The sequence below is a fragment of the Streptopelia decaocto genome (assembly GCF_964273445.1).
Source record: "Streptopelia decaocto genome assembly, chromosome: 2".
Lineage (NCBI taxonomy): Eukaryota > Metazoa > Chordata > Aves > Columbiformes > Columbidae > Streptopelia > Streptopelia decaocto.
The window spans coordinates 144,525,672-144,553,008 of record NC_138655.1 but is presented as its reverse complement, the minus strand read 5'-3'; the positions used below and the strand labels follow the sequence as shown (position 1 = coordinate 144,553,008).

At 43.2% G+C, this 27,337-nt stretch overlaps 1 protein-coding gene and 1 long non-coding RNA gene across 2 annotated transcripts in view; both read left to right on the top strand.

Annotated features, from left to right (window-relative positions):
• Nucleotides 1-227: 227 nt before the first annotated feature.
• On the top strand, nt 228-8,066 carry LOC309436444. The gene is made up of 3 exons (XR_014183340.1): nt 228-325; nt 1,369-1,572; nt 7,808-8,066. It is a non-coding gene; the product is annotated as an uncharacterized lncRNA (long non-coding RNA).
• A 6,628-nt stretch (nt 8,067-14,694) lies between these two features.
• Nucleotides 14,695-27,337, top strand: part of PIP4K2A (phosphatidylinositol-5-phosphate 4-kinase type 2 alpha) — a 120,708-nt gene continuing 108,065 nt past the window's right edge. The window contains exon 1 of the mRNA XM_082044363.1: nt 14,695-15,040. Within this exon, the coding sequence (XP_081900489.1) occupies nt 14,900-15,040 (141 nt within the window). The 5' untranslated portion in view covers nt 14,695-14,899. The remainder of the gene's footprint in view (nt 15,041-27,337) is intronic.

Below are 27,337 nucleotides of genomic sequence, written 5' to 3'. Positions count from 1 at the left end.
GAAGCAACAATATTTCAGACTTATTGAAATGCCTAGAGAAATACGTCTTTCTCCTTGAGAGATTTGTTCCAAGCTAATACTACTTTCTGCCAGTGAACATGACAAAGGACAGAGACAAGAGGAACATGGTAACTGATAGCAAATAACCCAGTAATGGATGAGAAAGCAAATTAATAACATAGTGACGTGATAAGTCATACAAATTGTTTCTTTGCTCTGAGCGAAAGGGGAAGCACGGCTTGCTGTCTGACAGAGTAGGTCACTTTGGTGGCACACTTCACCAGCCCTGCTGGCCCACCAGAAGATATTTGATTTCATTTATAAGGTAATGTTTGCTTCAAAAGACCAGTCTCATTCATGCTTTCCCTGCTATTCTTTTTTAAATATCTAATCTAACATCCAAACCTCCAAAGTTGTTTTCTTGTCACAAAAAGAATGCAGAAGAGGAAAGTAACACCCACTGCTTCCTCCCCCCAACCCACCTCCCTCTTCATAGTATTATTTACTTGTGTCTCCTTCATTTCCCTTTTTGTCAGCTCTTTTCTGCAACAGTCATCCTTCTTTCTGGCTGGGGTATTAGTGTGTGCATGTCTGCATAGTTGTGCAAGTAATAAATGACAAGGAATAATTTTATTTTTTTTTTTAAATGGCATCTTCACGCTATTCTTTGGTAGTCAGATAATGATCCTGAAAAAAAGAATCTGCCTGCCAGTCAGCAGGAAGACCAGACCTGTTTGCCATGCCTAAGAATGGCTAAAGCCTTTCCTTTGCAATATTCAGCAGCCAAAATAATAGGGAAAGGGACACACAAATATCAGGTTACATGGTTATGTTTACTGGAGTTTTCTGTGCTATGGAAATAGAAAAGACCCCAGAGTCTACCACAGGTTTTCTTTCCTCCCCTGCTTTCCCTGCAGGAACCTGAACAGAAACTATGTGGTCTGCAAACTGTAAGCAGCATAAAAATGGCTTCCTTCCCCATCACAAATATTTAAGCATATCTGACTTATTTTTGTTTTGACAATTTTCTGTCACTATGTATTGGGTTTAAACTGAAAAGCAGGGTCTGCAACAGCAAGTATGGCATTGGTCCAGTGTCACTGGTACCCTGTTCCTTGTATTCAGCACAGCCTTTATGCCCTGGAGCCTTTCCCTACCTTGGGCAGTAGTTTAAGACATCTCTTAAGCTTGAGTTCAAATCAAAATACAGTTGTTCAAGGAACTGAAAAAACACACTGAAACTCATGAATATTTCATTAGTAGACAGTCTTTATTCATCCTTGCTTCAAAGCAAAGCAAAGCAAATCTTCTTGGCTTCCTCGTTGTGTTCTTCGACGTAGGATGGTAACTCTGCCTTAATTTCTGCAGGACTGTGCAGTACCTCACATCAAAGAGCTGCCATTTGTATCAGTATGGAAACTCCTGCAGTGCTGCACTTACTCTGCAGTTTGCAAGCTTCTTGGCTGCCCTTTCTGCCTGCCTTGCAGAGGACATGTGGCTGCAACCACATCTGCAAATGCAGAAGGAGTGACAGCGTAAGAAAGTTGAGAGCCAAATCAGCTGTGGTTTGTGGTATGTCTTCTTTTGCTTCCATTTTCTGCCAATGTAATTGTACCCACCTCACACATACAAAACCATATACTTGAGAGCACTGGGCATATATCTGTTGTTCACCTACGATTTAAGTCCTTTTTCCCCCCACTAATGAATTAATCACCAAGCCTGCTTTATATGTAACCACAGACAAGACGCTCTCCTAGTATTAATCATTGTATCTTCTTTGTTTTTAAAAGAACTATGTTTTTTATGTGAGGAAAGGAACTAGCTGGGGCTGGGATGTGTTCTGTGCTTAGAAAATGCCTATAGTAATTTGCATGGATAATTCGATACTCTGCCTTCATCTGTGGTATGTCAGTTGTACATCCACTCTCTGATGGATTTTTCTCTCATGCAAAACAAATACAAACTGGATTCTTGAGCATGTGAAAACAAAAAAGAAAACAGGTAAGAAAAGTAGTTTAAAACAATGTAGAATGCACTAATAACCAAATTATAAGCTATTATAAATCACATACCTATATTGTGTCACTTTAAGTTTAAAATAAAGTGCAGTTCGTATTAGTTGACCATATATTTTACCACCACCAAAATTTGGGGGAAGTCTACCTTCATTTACTTGTAAAAAAAAATATCTGCAATGGAAATAGTGCTGGGCCTAGCCCCAGCCATGTCTGCCTTCCAAAGTCCTCCAATACATATCGACTAATTTTTGGTAGTGATGTAACACAATTTGGAACAAACAAACTGATCAGGCCCCTGCCTAGAATGGCTCTTTTTTTTTGCTGTGGGTACATGTACTGCTGAAGACTGCCATGAAGTTTTCTGTGACATCTCCCAGGTTTGTTATCAGAAGTAACAGGCTTTAGGTTCTCTCCGTTTCACTGGGGAAGCTTTGGAGAAAGCCAGTGGTCCCCCAGTAAAATGGAGAGAACCTCAGGCCTGTTTGCTCTGGTAACAAACCTGGGAGATGTGCTGCTGATGGCTGCTATGAAGTTTTTTATGACATCGTATAAAGATCAAAGCTTTGTCTGCACACAGGTCACACTGTTTGAACAACACTAGTAATCCCTACTAGCTAATCTCATACCAGGACTCTGGTTACTAACACCAAGCCACATGTGCAGACTGAGCAGCATCTTATCATCCCTCTGAATGCCAGCAAGTGCCACCTCCACTAAAGCTTACCAAGGAAGAAACCTTGGTCAAAGAGACACCTTTGCAGTTCTAGAGCAGCTGCAGTTGTTTTGTTTAACCTGCTTTCTAAAACCAGAATTAGCCAAGCACTACAATCTCTTAGGGTAGAGGATGTCATACGTGTAAAAAGGTGCTCTTATGATATAGCAACTTCTTCCAAGAACAGGAAATAGCCTACCTTTGCTAGAAAAATCGTTAAGTATAAGCAGCTGCAGTCATTCTGTGCTTGTATAACTATTTACATTAGAAGTTACACTGCTCATTTAATTACAAAACATTAACAAAAAGGATTGTGTAGACAGGCCTCATACACATGTATTTTTAAATGTGTACAAGAGGGAAGAGTTTTAGTAAACTAAATTCAACCAGCACCACTGCCTCACATAAAACAGCGGTGGTCTTGTGGCTTGCAGCTGCTTAATCACATCAAAGATGAGCCCAATCACAGGTTTGCAACACATTACCATACACCCGAAAACCTTTCTCTTTACTCAGGTCTACAGCATTTTACACAGTTTCTTGGAGATGTCATTAGAATCTCTTTCCTTGTCTTGTCCCTAAGCAGCTCTTACACCATTCTTCCTTCTGTTCTCATAAGAAACAAGTTTCATTTTCTCTGAAGTCCTTTGAGTTTTACGTAGTAGTTACAAAGTAGTTAAGACGGACAAGTTTTTCTTCCTATATTTTTTTTTTCTCCTTTTTTATTCTGGTATTTATCAAGCTGATTATTTACATTTATTTTATTAAAATATTTTAAATGTCTATTGGCATCATAAAAGTTTTTTTAGTAATGAAAATAGATTTAAGGAAGTGAATTTGTCTTGTTTCCATTTTCTTATGGAATATGTCTTGAAAAACATGTACTTGTTACACAAATCAAAAGAATTTGAGACAAGACTGCTACCTATGGTAAAAATCTCTCTAGCAGAACCATGTCACGATTTATTGAAACCTAAATATTGCAAGCTTTTTACATTAGAATATAAAATTTCCTTTAAAAAGAGAAACCTGATAGATTGTAATCCTCTAATAGCATATTCAGCTGCCATTGTCATTTATTTGTTGATTGAAATAATAACATATTACAAACAAGCCATAAAGAAGAAAGGATGCAAACTCACATCCATCTTGGAGAAGGAAAAGGAGAATCTGAGGAAGCCCAGGCCACTCAGCTGAACTGCACTCCCCAGGAATGTTATGGACTGAATTCTCCTGCAGGAAAGATAAGAAGGTGATTTGGAACAGCCAGCACAGAATTATCAAAGGCAAATTATGCCTCAACAACCTGATTGCCTTCTGTGATGAGATGAATTGCTCCAGGGTGAAGGGAGAAACACTGAATGTGGTTTACTTTGATTCTAGCAAGGCCTTTGATACGGTCTCCCATTATCTCCTTACAGCCAAATTAGTGAGGTATGGACTCTATAAGTGGGTGATAACGTGTAGAAAATTAGCTGGACCACTGTGCTCCAAGAGTTGTAATCAACAACATGAAGCAGAGCTGGTGAGTGGTTGTACAAGTAGTATCCCTCAAGGATTCATAGTGTAGATAATACAGTTTAATATCTTTATTCATGACCTGCGTGGTGGGATGGAGTGCACTCTGAGGAGGTTTGTAGGCAATACGACATTGGAGGGAGCAGCTGTTACACTGGGACAACAGGGCTGCTGTTCAGTCGGATCTGGATAGGCTGCAGAATGATCTGACAGAAACTCATGAAGTTCAGCAGGGCAAACGGGATCTGGGATCTTGCATCTGAGACAGAATAAATGGTTTGTATTAGCAAAAGTGTAGCCATCTGTTTGGGGACAGTGTTTATTCCCCCCATTCCACACTTGTGAGGCTGTATCTGGGGTGCTGTGTCCAGTTTGAGGGTATCCAGGACAAGAAAGGCATTGACATATTGAAGCAAGCCTCGGGAAAGGCCACCAGGACGGCTATGGGACTGCATAACATGCTATGTGAGAACAGGCTGAGAGATCTGCATTTGTTCAGCAGTGACTAATGAACGTAAAGGGAGGGTTTTATTGCTGCCTCCAAATACCTAGTGGGAGGGAAGCACAGAGAAGACAGAACTGGGCTCTTGTCAGAGGTGCTCGGTGACAGGACAAGCAGCAACAGACACAACTTGGAGCATAGAATCATAGAACAGTTTTGTTGGAAGGGACCTTCAAAGCTCATCTAGTCCAACCCCCTGCAATGAGCAGGGGCATCTTCAACTAGATCTAGTTGCTCAGAGCCCCATCCAGCCTGGCCTTGGATGTTTCCAGGGATGGGGCACCTACCACCATTCCAGGCAACCTGGGCCAGTGTTTCATCACCCTCATTGTAAAAAACTTCTTCCTCATATCTAACCTGAATCTCCTCTCTTTTAGTTTAAAACCATTACCTCTTGTCCTGTTGCAACAGGCCCTGCTAAAAAGTCTGTCCACAGCTTTCTTACAGGCCCCTTTTAAGTACTGAAAGGTCACAATAAGGTGTACCTGGAACCTTCTCCCAGGCTGAACAACCCCAAAAAGGGGAAAGTTGCAGGATTTACTTCTTTGGATATTTCAGAACTGGAATGGAGGAAGTCTGTAGCAAACTGATGTGTAATGAACTGCTGACCCTGTGAACTATTTAAATGTATGTAGGGCCAGATGTTTTAAATGTTACTTTGTTTGCATACCATATGGATACATGTGAGACCCGATTTTCACAAGGACTGTACTGCTAGAGCTTCAAGATTCGATTACTGTCGTCAGTGCTCAGGGTCTTGGTATCTGGTGTTTTCTGCCCAAAATGGAAGCATCCAAAGTTAAAGGATTTTTTTTTTTTTTTTTTGGTAAACTGAGCTTTGAAAACTCTGTCTCTTACTTTTCCATTACTTTCCTGAGACTTTTCCGGGGTTAACCTAATTGGCACCAGTTTAGCTTTTCAATGTCTCTAGAAGGAAAATGCTAGAAAGTCCTATAACGACATTGAAAGAGTGAGCAAACATAACCTTCTCTCAAAACAAAACCCTCAGTAACAGTGGCAACTGTCTTAAATTAGAACATGTGGAAACAACTGTAATTCTCTAACAGCTCTTCAGCTATTGTAGTTCCTGTGATTAACCACAGTAAGCAAGAAATGCTAAAGTGGCATATGCTAAGGAAGCTGTACTTTGGGGCTACAAATTGAAAAGGCTGCTGAATGCTGTAGCAGGAACTAAAATTCTTCAGAAATTTTACAAATAATAAAAACAACAGCTCGAGGAAAATGGAACTTGGAGTGTTTTTTCCCAACTAAGATAAGGTTTGCACCAAGCATTTTCTAACCCCTGAGCTGGAGCAATAGTGTATGGGAACAGCTCTGTCATGTCCCAGCTGACTACATCTGATGAGATGGGAGTTCAGATCAATGGAGAGACACTAGAAAATCCCAGTTTCTCTAGAAAGCTGCACACAAACAGCTCACAACTTTGAGTTGTAGCAATGACAAACCTAAAAAGGGTTAAAGGCCTTCACTAAAGGAAAAGGAAGAGCTTTGCCCTTAAAGACTATATAAGCTGCAAAACCCGCAGTTGTGGCTTGTTAAGCTGCCCGAGTGAGGGAAGTTGTAAAGGGAAGCAAAGGGCCCCAGAGGGACAGGGGACCTTCAGTGTTCCTCTGTCCAGGGAGACTTGGCTTTGTCTGAACTAACATGGACAGTGCTGCTGCTGGGTGCTGGTCACAGGGAGGTTTTCATTGGCTTGTTTATGGTGAAAAGGAGCTGTCCTGGCTTCTGCCGCTTTTAGAATTGTGACTAATGGAACTACACCTGGCTGTACTGGTTTCCCAAGCTTAGACTGGAGTGGGTTATCTGTTTTTTTTACCTTAAAAAAACAAACAAACAAAGCATCACTTAGGTTACACGTTTCATCTCTAATTGGGGCTGGTAGTTTCTTTGCAGACCTTTGGTTATGTACTGTACTTCCTCTTGAGAAACAGAAGGAAATAGGCAGCGCTTAAAATGAAATGTCTGAGTCTTTTATGCTTAAGAAATAGTTACATTGATCTTTGTAAAATAATTAAATTTTAATAATTTTTATTTTGTATTTTAAATTCTGTCTCATAGACTGTTTGGAATCTTTTGTAATGTGAAATGCTGTGAATCTGGTAGCTCTTGATGGCACACCTGAAAACTAGCAGGTGATGCTTTCTGTCTGCAAACATATGTAGCCAGTAATCATTCCCACATACAGTTTGTATTTGTTCTTCTGAATACAGAGCAATTAAGGAGTCTGCATTTTAAATAGTTTATAGGTAGCGGTTTTGTATTTCTCCTTTTCTGTTTTATAAATGAAGGAAATGTTTTGTCTTCAAAATATTTGGTCTGGTCATTATGTATTTCCAATAAAACAGTAAATAATTTGATGTAGGTTTCACACTCTTGTGGATTAACTCACTTCAGATATTATTTATTTTCGTCATGTCTTTAAGACATGTTCTTTAAAAAAGCAGCAGTATTTTAGGACTACAGACTAGATTTAATGTAACCCAGCTTGGCTTGAAGTGACATGTGCCCAAACCAATTTATAGAGTAATGGAACAATTTATGAGTCTGCCTTAGCTGAAATTAGTTTCTATGGCAGTTGGCCCAGGCAAACTCTGTGGGCCTTCTGTTCTTTGCAGCTGCAGAAAGTAATTCTAAAGGGAAATATTACCTTCCAGTAGCTAGGCAAAGCCTCACTTACGAACTATATGATATCCCTTTCCTTAAAACTAGAGACCCTAATACACCAGTAGAGTTGCTTGTGATGACCAGCGAAACAAAAAGCAAGTCATTCACATACATACTTGGAATAAAGTAACAAATTAGAAAGTGTTGTTTAAACAATAAAGTTAAACAAAATTATGGTGCAAGCATCAAAAAGATCAAATAGATTTAAAAAGTGAGCTTGCTAGTCATGGTGAATCCTGGGAAATTCAAGGGAGCTCGCACCCTTTTTTCAATTTATTCTAGCTATTTATGAAGTCAAGCAACAACAGCCATTCATTAGCACAGTCTTGCTAGATCATTCTCTTTTCTTCTCTTTCCTGTGCCCACCAGGTTCCAACTGAGAGCATCTTGGATCAGAAGTGGGACAATGTGGAATTTTTTGTACCAATGGCAGAAAAAAAGCCTGAAGCAGGCAGGACAAAACAAAATGAGGCTTTCCCCAAGCCTACCTTGCAACTTGTTAGAAGCCTGGAGGATCTTCCTTTCAGTCTCCACTGGAGCTTCCCAATACACTCATCTCCATGAAGGACAGTAAACTAGTTCATCGGAGTCAGAGCACATTCCGTGTTTGCAAAAAGATCAGCTTGATCCACTGGTTTAATAACTGATCACACTAATTTAATAAATTTTGCAAGCATGGTGAATTGACCCTAACAGTGCTCCCCTATTCCATCCTTGTGGAGTGCAAAAGCTTTACCTTCAGTTATCAAAAAACTCTGGACACACTGAAGGAGTCTCAAACACTTGTATATCTGTGTGGGGTGGATTTCTTTAAAGTCAAGTAGGAAGTGCCGGTCAGGATTTGAAATACGCAGTAAGTCAGAGAATGAATCTCCTCTTCTATTTTCACAAGTGTTCTTACTAACACTGAAACCTACAGATCCTGAGCAGACTTCCAAGAGCCAGCTAATTACCCACTGCAACCTCAGAAGAGGTGGTATGGTCATAATTTGGCCCTTTGGTATCCTGTCAGTGCCTGGACCATCATCGCAGCATCTAAGTTAGTTTGCTTACATGTTATCTGTGAAGTAAAACAAGCAGTTTCACCTGCAACGCAGCATGAATGCAGTTGTGGGGATACAGTGCCCCAGAGATGTCTCTCTGTGGGCATTACAGGCAACACTGTACGAGGTTTGGTCTTAGTTCAATACTGTCCCAGAAGTCCTTTCATCTCCCAACACTGTATATGCACCATGACCACTGACATACACTCACAGTGTCATGCTATAAAAAAACTGTTAATGGACTGAAATACAACCTTTATGTTATTCCAGGCTGTATGAATAAACACCTCCCTCACACACGCACAAGAATGTCCATAAGGCATAAAGGAACAAATAGAATACCTGGGCTGTGAGCTCTCTCTAAACACAATCGGCCTGCATTGGAGGGCTCCAAAGAGGTCAGCAAAGGAAAGGGCAGGCTGCCAAGACAATATGGCTAACAAGTGAAGTTTGTGGTGTCAGTGCTGGAAGGGGACGATGTCCAAGGGGACAATCCTCCAGTAAGGATAAGGGCTACAGTTAGGATTATGGTTGAGGGATGAAGAACCTGCTGCAGCAGCTGATATGGGGTCACAAAGGAGCTTCAGAGAGAACTTGGAAAGGCTTTTTTTTTTGTGTGGGCACTGGTGGGGTGTCCTGGTCTAAGGCTTACCTTGTGGTCGTGGTTAGGGGTGAGAAAAAGAGAAAGCCAAGAGCTCCAGTTGTGGAGACACGTGAAAGAGGCTGCAAAAGGAAAGTGTGTGTTGCAAGGAGAACATGATTGGGAGGAGTTCATGGTGCGGGCACTCGCTGTGAGTCTTGGTCTCAGCATATAGTTTCACATGAGAGTTAGGGCTGAGAGAGAGCCTAGAGCTGCACTTGGAGTGGGGTTTGACATGGCTCAGCTTTCAGTTATACTGCTAAGGTTTGTGTTGGAAGAAGGATCCTGGAGATGCAGCTGTAGAGGGGCTAGATAGGGGCTTTGAAGTGGAAGCGTAGGCAGCACAAGGAATTTGGCTGTAAGAACTTATAAGTGCCTGCACGGGGCTGAGAGGGGTGGGGTTGGATAAGGCTCAAACTGCAGTTTGGATTAGGGCTTGGGTTGAGAGAAAGAGTAAGACTATTGCTGCAACTGGAGAGGGGCTAGAAAGGTGCTTTGGGGGTAAAAGGATAACTTGGTTGAGATGAGTTTTTGTTGTGGGGTCTCCTTGGGTGTTCTGGTCTATGGTTCGGTGCACAGTTAGGTTTAGGGTTCAGAGAAAGAGAGAGCCAGGCACTCCACCTGCAGTGGCACTGGGAAGGATCTGCTAATCAGAAGTGAAGCCTGCATGGGAAACTTGGCTCCCCTTTGGTGTGGGCAGCAGAAGAAGGCTCCGTCTTGTTAGGTTTGCTTTTAGGGTTGGACTAAGAGCTAGCATTGAGAAGGGCTAGAGCTGCAGTTGGAGGGAGCCATTAAAGTGAAGGGTGGGCTGCAAGGAGAAATGGACTTCAAGAGCTTTTTGCTGTGGGCACTGGCTGAGGGTCATGTCTGAGGCTCAGCATCTGGTTGAGCTTAAATTCAGGGTTAGGTTCAAGACAAAAAGAGAGCCAAGAGCTCCAGCTGCAGTGGGACTCGGAAGGAACATGTAACTGGCAGCGTAGGCTGCAAGGGGAATTTAGTTGCCAGAACTTTTTGGTTTGGCCTACTGAGTTTTAGTCCAAGGTTTAACCTTTGTTTGGGTTTATTGATATGGCTAGGGTTAGGATTAAGGTTGAAGGTCAGAGCCTAGAGCTCCAGTGGGAGAGGGATTAGAAAAGAGGTGGGCTGCAAGGAGAACTTGGCTGGAAGAATATTTTGGTGTGGGCACTAAAAGTGGGGCTAGGACAAGTCTCAGCATATAGTTAGGTTTAGGGTTAGAGTTAGGGCTAGAAGAAAGAGAGAGCCTAGCATTCCAGCTGGAGGGGAGCCAGAAAGGGGCTGTGGAGGGGAAGTCTATGATGCAAGGAGAACTTTGCTAGACTGTCTGGTCTGAGCCTTAGCCTCCTGTTAGGGTTGGAGTTACAGCTGGGTTAACTTTGACAAGGAGAGGCTAGTGCTGCGATTAGGATGAGCCTAGAAAGCGTGTGGTGCAGGAAGAACTCAGTTGCAAGAACTTTTTGTTGTGGATGCTGCTTGGCAGTCCTGATCTGAGGCTCAGCATACAGCTAGTGTGAGCGCTGGGGTTAGTGCTGGGAGAGAGAGAGATCCTAGAGCTCCAGCTGGAGGGAGGCTTGAAAGCAGCTGCTAGTGAAAAGGCTGGGCCACAGAGATAACTAGGCTGCAAAAAACTTTTAGGTGGAGGCACTGGCTGAGGGGACTGGTCTAAGGCTCAACACAACTGTCAGGTTTAGGGTGAGGTTTGAGGTTATGGTTGGCAGAAAGAAAGAGCCAAGAGCTGCAGCTGGCTTGAGGCTAGAAAGTGACTGTCCCAGGGAAGTGTAGGCTGCAAGGAGAACTTGGTTGCAAGAACTTCCTAGCGTGGGCACTGGCTGGAGGCCATGTCCGAAGTCCAGCATATGGTTTGTGGGAAGGGTGAGGTTAAGGCTGAGAGAAAGAGAAGGCCTGGAGCTGTAGCTGAAGTGGAGCTAGAAAGGAGCTTTGAAAAGAAAGGCAGTGGGATAGCGAAAATGTGGCAGAGAATATTTTATTGAGGGCATCCTATCTAAGGATCTGTGCTAGTGTTGAGGTGGGCATTCGGACAGAGACAGTACAGAGCTGCTGTTGGAGGGGAGCTTAAAAAGGAACATGCCACAGGAAAAGGTGAACCGTGAAGAGAATGTGGCTGTGAGATTGCTTTGATGTGGGCACTGGCTGGTGAACCTGGGCTGAGGCTTAGCATAAGATTAGGTTTCCTCTCAGGGTCAGTGTTGGAGCTGAGAGAGCCCAGGAGCTCCAACTGGAGGGCAGCTAGAAAGGCTGAAAGAGAAAGGCTGAAAGGCTAGAAAGAGAAGTCTAGGCTGCAAGAACTTGGCCAAGGAATTTCTTGCCATGGGCAATGTTTGAGTGGCCTGGTTCCAGACTCAACTTCTGGTCAGTTTTATGTTAAGGGTTAGTGTTAGGGTTATGGTTGAGGGAAAGAAGAAGCCTGGAGCTCTAGTTGAAGCGCAACCAGAGACTTCCCAAGAGGAGTGTAGGCTGCCAGCGTAGTTGACTCTCTTCAAGCTACTCTTGTGTCCAGCTGCACGTATATCATGGATTCGGTGGAAAACCTATGCCTACAGTGATCGCTACAGGATAGACAGGTACAGGCAAACGTCCTGTTCTTGGTGCTTAACGTTGGAGAGGACAAATCTTTGCGCCAGACCTTGTCATGAAGATAGCCCGGGCCCTTGATTTATTTTAATTCTGCTGTAAAGGTTACAGCCAACGTCTTTTTTTCCTCTGCCCATACAACCTTCATTGGTAAGGATGGATTCATATTTGCAGAAAAAGAGTTCTTTAGAATCTAGGCCAAGATGACAAGAAAGTCTAGAAAAAAAAGAGCAACTTCCTTCCTCAGCCTTGCCTCCTCTATAATAAACCTACCAAAATGTTTTTTCTTTATTACACATTTATAAACCAAAAAGATTGACTATATGGATTTACTCTGGAAAGAAGATAAAACACACAATATGTGACAGATGTTAGTCAGTGGATGTGTGCAGCGTTGCATGGTGCTCAGATGTCACGTTCTAAGCATAATGTGAGGAATAAAATGGATACTGAAGTCTTTTGAAAAATCTGACTTCAAATCTACATTTAGGCATCTAAGTGACCTGCTTTTATTCAAAGGTGCTGACTATTCAGCTGCTTCCATTGACTGCAGCAGAAACACAAGGAAATTTTTTTATTGAATCTATTTTCAAGACAAAAATTAGAGTCTCTCTGTAACTCTTAAGTAACTCATTGCTCAAAAAACAAACAAACAAACAAACAAAACCACAAAAAAGAAAAACAGAAAATGAAGCATTGTATCTCTATTATCTCCTGCTCTCCATAAGATGCAGAAAACAGACCATATAACAAGCCACAGTAATTGCTTCTATGCGTGGGAATTAAACACGACAGGTGTGGACTCCAGCTACTGAAATCACAAAAGAAAAACAGAAACTGAGAGGATGCGACACTTGAACAACCGCGTTTGGTGCAAAAAATGTTTAAATTTATGAGCAGCTGTATAAGTCTGAGTCAGGGCCCTGAGTGCACCTATTGACCTTCGTTGCCATGAGCAGCCTCACCTGGGAGCACCCTCTGCCCAACACCTCCATTTAAGCTCAGGGAGGGCTCAGTTTAAGTCTTCACCTGAGCTTCCCTGTTTCCCTGAAAATAAAAGCTACCCCTAAAATAAGCCCTAGCATGATTTTTCAGGATTTTTGAGGATGCTCGAAATACAAGCCCTACTCAAAAAATAAGCCCTAGTTACAGTTCATAAGAAAAGACAATTTAAATACTGTCCAGGCAGCTGTACATGTAAAAAAATAATAAGTTTTGGAGCAAAAATTAATAAGACCCTGTCTTATTAATAAGACCCTGCCTTATTTTTGGGAAAACAGGGTCTGTTGTAGACACACCTGTTTCCAGCACTGTCTTCTGCATACACCTTGGACCTTGTTGTATTCAGCTTCCCTGCAGACCTGTTACTGGCCCTGTCTCCTGGATGGACTCTGTGCCTACATTGTGCCTTCCTGGATGTACCTGGCTGATCACTTCAGCTTCTCTGGGACTGCTGATGTGTGTTGTCACCAGCACCTGGCCTTGACCACTGTGCATGGACCCCTTGGGACTGGGCCCCGCCACTGATGACACTGCCTGGACTGGGATGACCCTTGGCTGCTGGTTTGTCATCTCCCTTATGAGGGAAGGCTGATGGAGCTGGGTCTCTTTAGCTTGGAGGAGACTGAGGGGTGACCAAGTTAATGTTTACAAATATGTAAAGGGTGAGTGTCACGAGGATGGAGCTGGGCTCTTCTCAGTGACAACCAACTATAGGACAAGGGGCAATGGGTACAAACTGGAGGTTCCACTTAAATGTGAGAAGAAACTTCCTCACAGTGATGGTGACAGGACACTGGAACAGGCTGCCCAGGGCAGTTGTGGAGTCTCCTTCTCTGGAGACATTCAAAACCTGCCTGGACACATTCCTGTGTAACATCATCTAGGTGTTCCTGCTCCAGTGGGGGCATTGGACTAAATGATCTTTCAAGGTCCCTTCCAATCCCTAACATTCTGTGATTTGTCCAGCCTCATGGAGCAGCCCTGCTCTTGCTGCTCCATCGGGATCTGGTCACCTTGCTGAGCAATCAGCTCATGAACAAAGCAGGATCTGCAGCAGGCAGGTCAGCTTGTATGTTTGAGAAGCTGATGGATGACTTACTGTAAATGCACAGATGTAGGCTCTGTGTTATCTGTGTGTGTTGAACCTGAACAGTGACCACAGTTGTCATTAAGGTCCCTCATTACACAAGGGAGGAAAGTGCATGTTGTGCACAACATTTCTGAGGTGGGCAGATGTGCCTTTTGCAGGATGTCATCTATCACTGACCACATCCTCTGTGAAACATTTTGAACTTTTTTTCTTTTTCTCCTGTGGATATGAATGGAGGAGTGCAGTTTGTAGGTGTTCAATACTTCTGCAGGAGACTGAGCTTTCGGTGCTCGCTGTACGCTGGCTGAAACCATTCGCCCTGCTCCCAGGCTGGAGCTCGGTCAGGAGCAGCTGTCCTACCTCAGAGAGTCTGAGCATTCCTAGAGGTCCCTTTATGGGAACTGGAACCTTATATAAATGTTACAAAGCCTGGACAAAGTAACGATGTGTATGATTAAATAAAGATTAGGACGATGGTGGGTTTTGTTTCCCCGAGGGCCTGGAGACGAGCAGGAGGGTGAAAAGCGGGGCAGGGGACAAGAACGGGCGGGCGCTGAGCCGGGTTTCGCCTCCGAAGGACCCTCTCCCGTCAGCGAGAGAAGCGACGGCGACCCCCCCCTCTTCCCAGCCCTCCCTCGCACCCTCTCCTCCTGCCCCGCTTCCTCCCGCCGCTCGACCCGCCCGGGGCCGCCGTCCGCACGCCCGTTTCCTCGCAGCGGCCGCGCAGGCGCGAGCCCGGGGTGCTGGGGGAGCATGCGCAGTGCGCGGCAGGAACCGAAACTCCGCCGCCGTTCCCGCGCCGGCCGCGGGGGCGGGGCGCGGCGGCGCGCGGTGCGTGGCGGGCGGCGGCTCCCTGCGGGGGGGCGGGGGGGCAGAGGGGCGGGGCCGCGGCGCGCGAGCGGGGCCATTTCAGCGCGCGGCACCGGCAGGCAGGCCGGGATGCGCGCGGCGTCCCGCGGCTGCCCGCCCGCCGCCGGCCGCCTGCCCGCGGGGCTGCGGCGCTGAGGAGCCCCTGCACTACTCTCCCGCCCGCCTTCCTTCTCTCTCCCGCCCCTGCCTCCACCGCCGGCTGCGCCATGGCGGCCCCCAGCAGCGTCGTGCCCGTCATGGCGAGTAAAACCAAGACTAAGAAAAAGCACTTCGTGGCGCAGAAAGTGAAGTTGTTCCGGGCCAGCGACCCGCTGCTCAGCGTCCTCATGTGGGGGGTCAACCACTCGGTAAGCGCTACGCCTGACTCTGCCGCCTGCCCGCCCCACCGGGGCATCGCCCCCCGGGAGCTGCGGGGGGAGCGATGCAGCGCGGCTGCGGGGGCACGGCGGGATCGGGGAGGCACGTGCCACCGGGAGCCGCGCGCCGGTTGTCGCCCTCCGCCCCGGCGGGGGCTGGGACAGCGTCCCCGGGAGCGGTGAGTGCGGGTGGGGGTGCCGGGGGTGCTGCGGCGTCCCGCGGGGCGATGCGCGCCCGGCTGCCCGGGAGGCGCGGGGCTGCCCCGGCCGCGGGGTGCCCGCGGTAGCCTGTGTCCTATCGATCCGCGGTTCCGCTCGCTGAAGAGCACCCGGGTGGTGCCCGTGCGGGGACGGTGCTGTGAGCGGAGCCCGAGCAGCTCCGCTCCTGTCGCCGCCCGCGAGCGGGCGTTGCATAAATGTACTGCGGTTTTAAAAAAAAAAAAAAGATACTCAGTTATTAGCGTTTAAGTGGCGAAGTTTTTACCGCCTTCCGTACAGTTTGCTTAAGCAAGTGTCTATTGACGGCTTTGTGCTCTTGGGGGAGGGGAGGAGGGCCGGTTTTGATGTGGTAAAGCAGCAGAATTGCAACATTTGCGGAGTGCTATATCACCCTGCGGATGATGGGCTGCTCTGTCTTCAAGAGTCCCCGTAACCGGGTGCAGTAACGTCGAATTGCTGCTGTTAAGCGTTAAAATTAAGAGCCTGGTAAAGATGTCACATGGTTGGGGCATTATGAGGCTCAAGTCGCAGCTTTGTATCTTTAAATAGCTGTCATGGCAGGTTAAAAGTGTAGAGCCCAAAGATCACCTAAAATCAGGTATCTGGGCACTTAAGCCAAAAATTTGTCTTCTCTTGGTGGTTCAAATGTTGGGTTTGTATGGGTTACTTTTTGTTGCCGCTTAAGTGCGAATAACTGTCAATATGCAATTTGAGATTAGGCTACAAATTTTGTAACAGCTTCATTAAACAGGCAAAGCAGCCGGTAGTGTTAACTCAGTGTTCCTTTTATTTCCTGCATGTCCGAATCCTGTGAGGTTTATTCTTTGTGTGCCTTTTGGTAGTCTTTGCCTAAAGCCTGGAGGCTGAGCATCAAGGCTTAGCACTGTTAGATCTGTGCCAAACAGCACAATGCCTGAAGTGATGATCTAGGGGGAAATGCTGTAACTGTACGTACCAATATGGTGTGGATGACAGAGAAGCTCTAGTGAGGTTAAATAGCCTGCTTAAGATAGCCCTGTGTGTCGGTAGGAAATGGTGACAAAGGATTTCAAGTTTTCTGTAGGTCAGTTGTAAGCCCTGACATCCTATATCATGAGCTGATAAGAAACGAGATATTTATCTACAAAGCAAAAATATCTGCAGTTGTGGAAGTGTATAATATGCCATTTGCCAGAACTGGGCTCAAATACATTAATTTTTCTTGCTGCTTTTGTAGTGCATTATTATTTATTTGTAGTGCATTATTTTTTATTTAGTGCAGCATTATTCATAGAAAAATTCCAAAATGGGCCTCCTTAATGAAAGAAAGCAAGCCGATAATTACAGGGTGAGAGACTTCTGCCGAATGGCAGTGTGCTAGCTATCTCCCTGGGGAGAGAGAGGGAGAAGGTCTCTGAGAACGCAGATCTTCCTGTTGCAACAGCATGTTGCTACATGTGTTCATACTGGAAATACCACTACTTTCAGAAGAAAGTCCTCTCTGGTGCTGTGCAAATAACAACGAAGTAAATAGTGACAAACACAACACTGTATATGACTCCTGTGATCATGTGCTACTGTGGTGTATGTAGCTGTTTCCCTTAGAAAATGTATTAAATCAGCATACTGGTTCATGCACATAAATACAAAAATTGTAGACTAAAGTCCTTTCATTGGGGAGGCTCAAAGAGCAAACTCAGCAGTATAGTAGGCTCAGAGAAATGCAGCTTTGTGTTCATATCAAGATGATGGTTGTGGGTGTGAGTATCTGCTGCACGCTATGCAAATATTGTTCTATTTCTTTACCCTGATGCGAGGTGTAATCATGAATAATGCTTTGGGCCTCATGGAAGCAAAATCCCTCCGAATGAGTGAGCATGAAAAAAGTAAGGTAATAGGATGTGTCCAAATCTAAACATCTGTGTTCTTGGCTAAAGAGAGCACTGAAGTATTGAAGACTCCTCTGTTAGATGCTTACCCTGACAGTTTGTAGTGCTTGATGTGGCACTGTCCAGCAAATGAGAATAAGTGTTCAGTGTGTTTGGACTCTATCAGAAATAAGAGTTTCTCATGGGAGAAATACAAATTATGTGCATGGATTCATTAAGATCAGGAATTGAGGATCCTTAAGTTTGTTAGCAGAATAAACAGAAATCTATAAGAAAAGGTTAGACTAGGAGATGAACATAGTTCATTATGATGGTAATTAAATGAACTTAGACCATAGTAGTAGTCTGAAAAATCACATTTAAGACTGCTTCCAGTGTGATGTATATCCATTAATGAGACAACAGCAGTCTCTGAGTCTTAGTAACTGTCTTGAGAAGTACATATGTATTGAAGTGGTGAAGCTGAGATGCAGTTTCCACATTTCTAACAAGATGCAGCATATATTGGAAGGAAGCACTTGATGAAGATAAAAAGGGAATAGCAGATTTTTCTGTAGCCTTTTAAGCTTTTTGATGTTGGGGTCAAAATACTGCTATACATGATAGCTGAGTTTTAGAGGATTTTAAGATTTTTAAATTGAATGTGTGAAGAAGCTCCATCTAAAGAAAAAGTTAAAAGAACTGTTCTCTTAACTGTCCTGTCCTAGGGCAGAATGTGACTCTGTTGTGCTTTAACCCTAGCTGGTAACTAAGCCCCACACAGCCACTCGTTCCCCCTGCTCCCCCAGCTGATGGGATGGGGGAGAGAGTCAGAAGAGTAAAAATGAGAAAACTCATGGGTTGAGGTAAAAACAGTTTAATAGGTAAAGCAAAAGCTGCGCACGCAAGCAAAGCAAAACAAGGAATTCAATCACTCCTCCTCAGCCGGCAAGTGTTCAGCCATCTCCAGGAAAGCTGGTCTCCATCACAAGTAACCCTAACTTGGGAAGATGAACACCATAACTCTGAATGTTTCCCTTTCTTTTTTCCCCCAGCTTTATATACTGAGCATGATGTCTTATGGGATGGAATATTCTTTTGGTCAGTTGTCCCAGCTGTGTTTCCTCCCAGCTTCTTGTGCACCCCCAGCCCACTCGCTGGTGGGACAGAGTGAGAAGCAGAAAAGACCTTGACTCTCTCTCAGCAGCAACTGAAACATCCCTGCATTATCAACGCTGTTTCCAGCACAAATCCAAAATGTAGCTCCACAATAGCTACCGTGAAGACTCTAAAAAGGGAGATCTCGAGCACTGGTGTCACAAAGCAGTTGGGCTTATGTGAGTTCTTAATAGGAAAAAATCTACAGGGAGGTAGCTGTTACCCAAGGATCTTATAAATTCTGCCCCATCCAAGAAGCTGTAAGCAAATTGCTTTGGTGTTCTCAGTTGTTGTTTAGGTAGAGGTAGAGAGATACCTAATGTAAAATCCTGCTTGGTAATGCAGTCAAATTCATTAATACCTTAGAAGGGCATGTGAGGGGAGAACATGTGAACATTACCCAAATATCTTAAGCAGCAAGCAAATAGGTGCTCTCATTCAGAGCTGTAAATTCATTTCTTGGTATGCTGGAATATGCTGTTGAATGAAACTTTCTGGTAAGTGAAATGGAAAGCAATGATGTCCTACTTTGTAGGTAAGGTTATAACACTGACTTGTAGCAACAAAGACAAATTGCCCTGTGTGCTTGGATCTTGCAAGCATCTGCATCATGGAGAGTTGATTTTTATCTTGGTCTTTTAGCCTGTGTCAAAAGTAATCTGGATGTGCTACTGAAACAAATACTTAAACTTAGTGGTTATTGTGACTTTAAGCCATATTTTTAGCTACTTAACATAATGGTAATATTTCATTTATAACTGATACGGCAAATAGCATCCATGTTCTTACCTCTATGTTGTCACTGCTGGTGGATTTCCAGTAACTGTGGGATGTAACTTTTTGCCTAATGCTTTTGGAAGTAATTCTCCCCTTGTTTTCTGTGCCAAAAACAAAAGCCAGGCATTTTGTGTTTTCTGCAGCTTCTGATGATCATGCTAGGCACAATGATGGTGAGTCTGCTCTTACTTGTGTTGGTTGTCTGCTTCCTTTAGAAGCTGCTTAGGAAAGCTGGGAATTTGTAGGGAACTAGGCTTAACGTCCTTCAAAACATATCACTCCTAAAAGATGGAAGGAAATTAATAGAAGTAGGGGGTTTTGTAACTAATTTTGACACAAAGAATGGACTGCTGCAGACCTCACCTACTGAGCTAACCAATAAATTAAATATATTTAGGATAAGAGAGTGAATGCCTAGTGAAGCTATTGAGCATATTGTACAAGTTTAAAAAACCACAAAACGCCACCGCCACCAAAAAACCCAACAAAACAAACAAACAAAAACCCCAAAAACCAAAAAAACAACCAAACAAAAAAACCTCCTCCCACCCAGCCCCTGGAATCTGTAATCGCCATCTGTTTCTTGGATGATTACAAGCTGATCTAAAAATTTAGCAGCGCCTGACTTCTCAATGGCACTTGCTGCCTAATAAGCAAGTGGAACAACAAGAATACATGAATCAAATTACTTTCTCCCTCTAGCATGTTGCAGAGTACATCAGAAAGAGTGTACTTTCCATGGGTGAAGGATTCAACAGATAATATACTCCACAACCTCTTTCAACTGCTCACATGAGGCACCGTGAGCCTCCTGCTGCTGTTGCACTCTCAGCTGTAGTCTGGCGTGATCTTTTTAGCCAAACTGGAACAACACAAGGACACAGCAACAAAAGGAGCGAGAGCCCCGGGACTCCTGTCAACCAGTGTAACTCCTGTATTCATTCACTGTTAAAGTGAGGGGAGGGGGGAAAGCACAAGTAAACACATCTTTCACTCTCATAGCTACTGGGATATATGTGATCACATTAGGAAAGCTTCTGTATCTTTACAGAAAAACATAAAATGTCTCTGTTCTTCAGTTTTTTTTTTTTTCTTAGCTAGCATATTTGTCTTTTCCTGTTACAAACTTTTATCCAGAAAAATACACAAATAGCTCACTTACTCATGCCTGTCCGTATGTTTTAACATGGCACTCAAGAGCTTGTTAAGTAAATGTGTACCCTCTTGCTTTATGGTATAAATCAAGCTCCTCAGTACTGACTTAGATCTAACATTTCTCCTAAGATCTTCTTATTCTGAAACATTTTACATTTCGGAAAATGACACTGAAAGGACCTTATCATTAGAAAGATAAAGCCTAAAATAACTAAAAGCTAGGTTATTCCCTCTGAAGTAAAAACTATTGACTTATGTTTATGGTCAGTTTCTTTTAAAGAGAGAAAGAAAAATCCATGAAAACCAACCTACAGCTCTTAAGTTACAGGAGTTTAACTTCTGGGTCTGTATTTTTAATATACACCTAAATGATGATAAGACCAGTGATGTTCTGAGGATGTGGAACTATAATGTTGACTCTTGGCATTGGCTGTCAGCACAATAGGTTGGTTGGAAACTGCCTGAGAAGGGGAGGCCACTCATCAGCTGTGTTGTCAACTGTGTTGCTAGTATTTGCATTTAATGCAGAACATCACTACTGCAGTTATATGCTCTAAGTGGCTTTTCAAAATGACTGAGACAAAGCAAAACTAAGGTTACTGATCTTAGAGTTAAGATATGTAACAGTGAGCTTGTAAGAAACTGAACAAATGAAAAAAATTAACTCATTAATTGTTTAATGGTGGTGGTGGTAGACTACATGGGAGAAGGCTCTTTCTAAGAAGCAGGAAGAAACAATGTATTAAAAAGCATTGATTACAGCAAAGCAGGTAACAAAGCAATTAAAACTATTTCAAAAAGTCAGCTGGGCACTCAGCCCAGATGTTTGTATATAGAAGGAAGTAGAACGGGAAGAGCTATTTATTGAAAACGTGTTTCTTTTTTTGGGTGTCAGGCTCTATGTACTGCAAAAATTAATTTGATACTGCTTTTGTGACTGAGTGGATGAACTAGTGAAAACACATTTAAATATTTATTATGGTTGGGTTAAACGTAGTAACCATTCCTGCATTAAATACAAATGGGAGTGGTATTTAATTTCTTTGATCTGTTGAAAGGGACACATACAATAGCTTCTGCTAGGGATGAGATGGGAAAGGCTATGAAAAGAGCTCTGACAGGAGTTTCAAAGCTACTTTCTGTAGTTTTTTCTGCTTTACAAGATAAGATGATGCAAAGGTAAAAGGATTTTTTTTTGCTTATAGGTTTTTGCAACTTAATTTCATTAACCACAGGAGGGAGGGCTGGATAGTGTTCAGCAAAGCAAACAGGTGGTGCAAATTTGTTTTGCTGACTCAGTCATCTTATTTGAGTATCCTGCACCAGATGAGTTAAAGAAGAGTCTCTAGGGGGTTATTTTCAAATTCCTTGCTCATTAAAACAGACACGTTATGCCCATTGGCCAGACCCTGCTAGATGTTTATTTTCCTCTTGTAGTTTGAGGGTGGCAAACTTTGATATAACTGACTCATCCCATTCTGCAGTTCCTGCTGTACAGTCCTGTCTTCTGCCCTTCCTTGAAACGTCTTGCGGCCTAGGGTTCTATAGGCTAGCTGTACATTATGCAACTTCGTGACAACTATAGAGTAAGGTGAAACTACCTGTTATTTACTGATCCTCAGTGTAATCTTGCCAGAGTGAAGTGCTCAATTAGAGTTGTAGCTGTGTTGGCTTACAGATATCTTGACTTGTTTAAATGTTAGTCATCTTTGAACTATGAGGTTTTAAAGGTTTAGAAGAAGCACAAGTTCATCTTTATACTGTCTTTTTAAAGTGATTGAGTGCTGTTGTGGGTAATGGACTCCAGTATGAATTCATTATTTTGTTTACTCCCAAGGCCTATTTCCATGTTTGCTTTTTTTTTCCACTCTTGATGCTTACTGTCTAGATGTCTGACAAACGCCCTCATTTTTACTGTTGGTAGAGCACATGTTTGCACTTGGAAAAATAGCTGAAGCAGTCTAAGAAATTGCTGCCTTGGCTATGGGATGGTAATGACAAACATGGTTAGTTTTCATGGTCTGCGTCCTGATGTGTGGTGAAATGGGTTAGCTTTGAATTGTTGAGATGGGAACTTCTTGCATGTGGTTTGCTATGTGAACATCTGTCTTATGATCTTCCTATAGAACCTGGGCTGTTCTATAATAAGTTAATTAGTTTTGTGTTGAGAGATTGCTTAATAAGAGTGTTGTGAAAATTGTTTGAAGTAGCTGAATGCTCTAGTGATGGATGTCACAAACTGAGAAGAAAACATTAGCTTTATCTTCAAAGAGCAGGGCTGAATAGTTTGCAGTAGAAATACTGATGGCCATACACCTTTTAGAGTACTTATTTTTCATCAGACTTAGTGAACAACTGACTTGCGCACAGAGGCAAAGTAATTAGTCTAATCCAGCTCTTTTGTGTGCATTGCAAGTTCCCAAGGCAACCTTAATATTCTTAACACAGCTGTGAGTATATTCATAATCCTTTAGGTTGTAAGACAAAACTGAAAAAAAATCACTTTCCCTTATGTGGCATAATTAGAAAGGCTGTGGAGCTCCTTGGTGAGGCTGAGACTTACAGAACCACTTTGCAGCTGCCTGAGCTAACTGGTTTAATCTTTCACTTTTCCCAGTCTTCTTCTTGGTGTCTCAGTCATATACTGTCTCGCATATGTGCTATTCTTGTGTCTGTATTTTATCCATCAAGTCTCTGACATTCCAGTCTTCCTGGTCAAGGAGTTCAGCCATATCTGTTCTCCTTATCAGTAGTTACCCAGCTCCAAAGTAATAATCCAGCAAAAATAATACATTTTTAGGAGTTTTTAGATGGACCGTAATTCATTGAAGTTCACTGTCCAGCCATGCAAACAGTTGTGCCAGCACAAAGAGTGTGGAGTTGGTGCAAAAGCAGAAAATATGGAAATGCTGGTTTAAGCTAACATAAGGTTAGTCAAACCACAGCATCCATAATACTGAAGCCAACTAAAGCTGGGGCTGCTGGATTTGTTTCTGCTCTCTCTGGCACTGATCTGATCCTGTGGTATGTTCATTTGGGGACATGCACTAGAGGAAAAACTAATGCAGAAGAGTGAGGCCTGTATCTAGTGCAGTGCCTCAGGGGTTGGTACTGGGACCAGTACTAGTCAATATATTCCTCAAAGACTTGGATGAGGGAATGGAGTGCACTGTCAGCAAGTTTGCTGATGACACCAAGCTGGGAGGAGTGGCTGAGACACCAGAAGGCTGTGCTGCCATCCAGCGAGACCTGGACAGGCTGGAGAGTTGGGCAGGGAAAAATTTCATTAAATATAACAAGGGAAAGGGTAGAATTTTGCATCTGGGTAGGAACAACGCCAGGTTCCAGTATAAATTGGGGAATAACCCATTAGAGAGCAGCATAATGGAAAGGGACCTGGGGGTCCTGGTGGACAGCAGGATGACCATGAGCCAGCACTGTGCCCTTGTGGCCAGGAAGGCCAATGGCATCCTGGGGTGTATTAGAAGTGGGGTGGGTGGTTAGTAGGTCAAGAGAGGCTCTCTTTCCCCTCTACTCCGCCCTGGTGAGACCACATCTGGAATATTGTGTCCAGTTGTGGGCCCCTCAGTTCAAGAAGGACAGGGAACTGCTGGAGAGAGTCCAGCGTAGGGCAACAAAGATGATTAAGGGAGTGGAGCATCTCCCTTATGAGGAAAGGCTGAGGGAGCTGGGGCTCTTTAGTTTGAAGGACTCTGATGGGTGACGTCATTAATGTTTATAAAGGGTGAGTGTTATGAGGATGGAGCCAGGCTCTTCTCAGTGACAGCCAATGGGAAGACAAGGGGTAATGGGTTCAAACTGAAACACAAGAGGTTCCACTTAAATTTGAAAAGAAACTTCTTCTCAGTGAGGGTGACAGACACTGGAACAGGCTGCCCAGGGAGGTTGTGGAGTCCCCTCCTCTGGAGACATTCAAAACCCACCTGAACGCATTCCTGTGTAACTTCACCTAGTAGGTGTTCCTGCTCTGGTGGGGGGATTGGACTAGTTGATCTTTTGAGGTCCGTTCCAATCCCTAACTTTCTGTGATTCTGTGACTAGGGTTGAGCTTTTAGACCATACCCACAAATGTCAGTCCTGCTGTAAAAGAGGAGCTGCAAACACACTGCGAGGAGAGTGGAGGGAAGAAGCTGATGTATGTGCACTGTGAGATTTTTATAGTTCCTTAGGACAGTTGGAGAGTCTTGATAGCTCACTGTACTCTGACCAGTGATCTGTCTACAGCTCAACTTCATGTTTGGAAGCCTGGAGTTACACATAGTAAAAAAAAAAAAAACAAAAAAAAAAACAAAAAAAAAAACAAAAAAACAACAAAAAAAACCAAACCAACAAACAAAAAAAACCAAAAAACTAACACACTTGAGTAGAGCTCTCTCCCTGCAGATTCTGCACTTCCAACATGGAGGCCTTTGTCAGCACTTGTGACCTTTTGAAATAGTAATGTGTTTTGTAACAGACAGAACTGTCTATATGGTACCTGCTGGCTTCTGGTCATCTGTTCAGTTTTGGTCTTTGGAACATGCTGAACCATCTAATCTCAATTTGCCTATCCAGATAGAGAGTAAATGTCTTCAGAGAAGTTGCAATGGCTTCCTAGGGGCTGAAACTTTTGAAGTTACTTTTAGAGGTAAATGCTAACATTTGGAAGACCTTCTAAAGAGCAGTGATTCTTGAGTAATTGTACCTTAAATGTTCTCTTGTGGGATACAAAGCATGAGGCTGTAGCAGTCACCTACTTTTGTTGGCTGTTTTTGTATGTGTGGTGTTTGGTTGTTTTTTGTTGTTGTTTTGGTGGTGTTTTTTGTTTTTGGGGGAGGAAGGGGAAAATACACAATTTGGTTAGCCTGAAACCAGTCAAAAGAAAGCAGCTTATTAACTTTTTTTATACTGAACTGAAACTAAGCAATATCTGATTAGCTTGTGTTGCCAGGCCTCAATTATGTTATTAAACTAATAGTTCTGATACAATGCCCTTCATCTGTGGGATGTTCTGTTGCAAAGTAGACTTAAAGCTGTTTTGCAGAGTATAGTTCTGCTTTGATTGTGTTGCCCAGTGTTTTGTAGACCCTTGCCAGGATATTTTTAGGTACCAAAACCTTTTTTGGTACAACAGGTTTTGATGTTGCAGTCTTGCTGGTTGTATTTGTTCAGTGTACTTGTTTTCTCTCTCATGTAAGTTCTCTGTATTTAGAGGGTATTTATTGGTGATGTGGTATGGCCTTCATCATGGATTGGGTTCTGGATGATTATAAAACTTTCTGGAGGAGCTCAGAGAAATACTCTTCAAGTAGGTAATTGTCAGGGCCTTTAGAGCATGCAAATCTGATATATTAGGATTGTCTAGTGCTGAGCAAAAATCAGAAGTCTGACATAACAAAAGCAAGGTTGCTAATCTCTGAGCTTCCTGCTTCAGTCTTTCTGTTTTGATCAGAATTTACAGCTAGTTTTGGGAGACCAAATTGCAAAATATCTAAGACTTGGAAAGCAGTCGAGTGATAAATGGGATGGGATATCTGTTTTTAGATCCTAATACTGATTTTTACTTTTTAAAAATAAAGGCCTAATGGTACAAAAGGTTACTCTTGGCTTCTATGTAATTCTGAGAACAGTTGCACAAACACTTGCATTCAGGGTAGCAGTTCTAAAATTTGTGCCTATTTAATTGAGTATCCTTTCTTAATGAAGTATGCATGGTCTTCTTTTGCAGATAATGAAAATAATTACTAAGATGCTGTTTGGGTAGATCTGTCTTCTCTGGAGTTTGTTCTTATATACTGTTCTGTTTCTAGGGGATTTCTGTACCTTTTCCAATCCTGAAAGAAAAACATGATCTCTTCTAGACTTGCTCAAACAGCCTATATAAAGATAGTATGTAATCAGCTTTTGGTTCATAATGTACATATCTGAGACTGCTTGGTCGAAGTAGTGATAATATTTAAAGGCTTATCCTTGAAATAAATTTATTTTTACAGTGGGTCCTTGAAGAGGAAGTAGTTATCAACACATTCTGTCTCAGTTGGCTGTTCTAAAGAGCTGGTTGTGTTTCTGGGAAAGATAGCAGTCTCAAACAAGCTGACTTCACTGGAAAGCCCATACCCAACCGCCTCCTCCTCATCACCGCAAACTTGCAGTTGGAGGACTCGGAACTGACTCACTCGCACTGACGTGCAGTGTCAGATGCTGCAGCTCAGCACCACCCCCTTGTGCAGCAGCTTGGGGCTGATGCAAACTAGGGTTTCCCTGCTGATCTTGATGTTTTACCCCCTCTGGTGATAATAAGGTTAGCAGAGGAGGTACTGAAGAGAGATTTTGCTGGTATAATTATTCTTCAAGGTCTTAAGCAGAATTGTCAGATTAGTGAGTTTTCAGTCTGACTCATGATTCATTTGTTGTCTGTGATATGTAAACCAGCCTTCTCCCGTGCTTGCACAGTGGATGGGACCAAAGAAACAAGAAAAGCTTTCTGGTTATTCCCTAGACCCACAGAAGATAAGTGGTAAAACTTATTTAGAGAAACACAATCTTAGTGTTTGTTAACAAATACATGTACCTGCTTGCAGGCAGAAAGCACTGCAGCCACTGTTTTCACAACCTCTTGCTCATTCCTATGGATGCAGGGAGTTCCTGATATAGCAGTTTCTCCAGCTATTATTTTGGGCTTCAGCTGATTCAACAATGCTGCTTTCTCTTTTCTACCTACAGCTGCAGGCAGCTGTAGCTGGTTATTTTGTTTGAGTGAGCAATGACCTTCGGGCTGTGTTGGCTCAGGGATGTTAATAGGGTTCAGATGTCTCTGGGCTCACAGAATTGTGCACTCCTGATCCCTCCCCAGCTCCTTCTGTTGCAGTACATCAATGCAGAACATTATTGAAATGTTGAATCTTGCTAGTGCTCTACACCTTTTTCTTGGTGGGAGTGGTGTGAGGTTTTTTTTCCTTTTGCACCACATCTCCCACTAGCTGTTGTCAGAGTTTTTCCTCACACACAGCAATTAACTGTGGTTTGTATGGGTGGTTTTATATCACTTTTAAAGCTAATTGCTCTTCAGATGTAATTTTTGTACTTGCTGAATCTTTCACAGAAGGTATATTGCAAATTTCTCCTTTGAAGA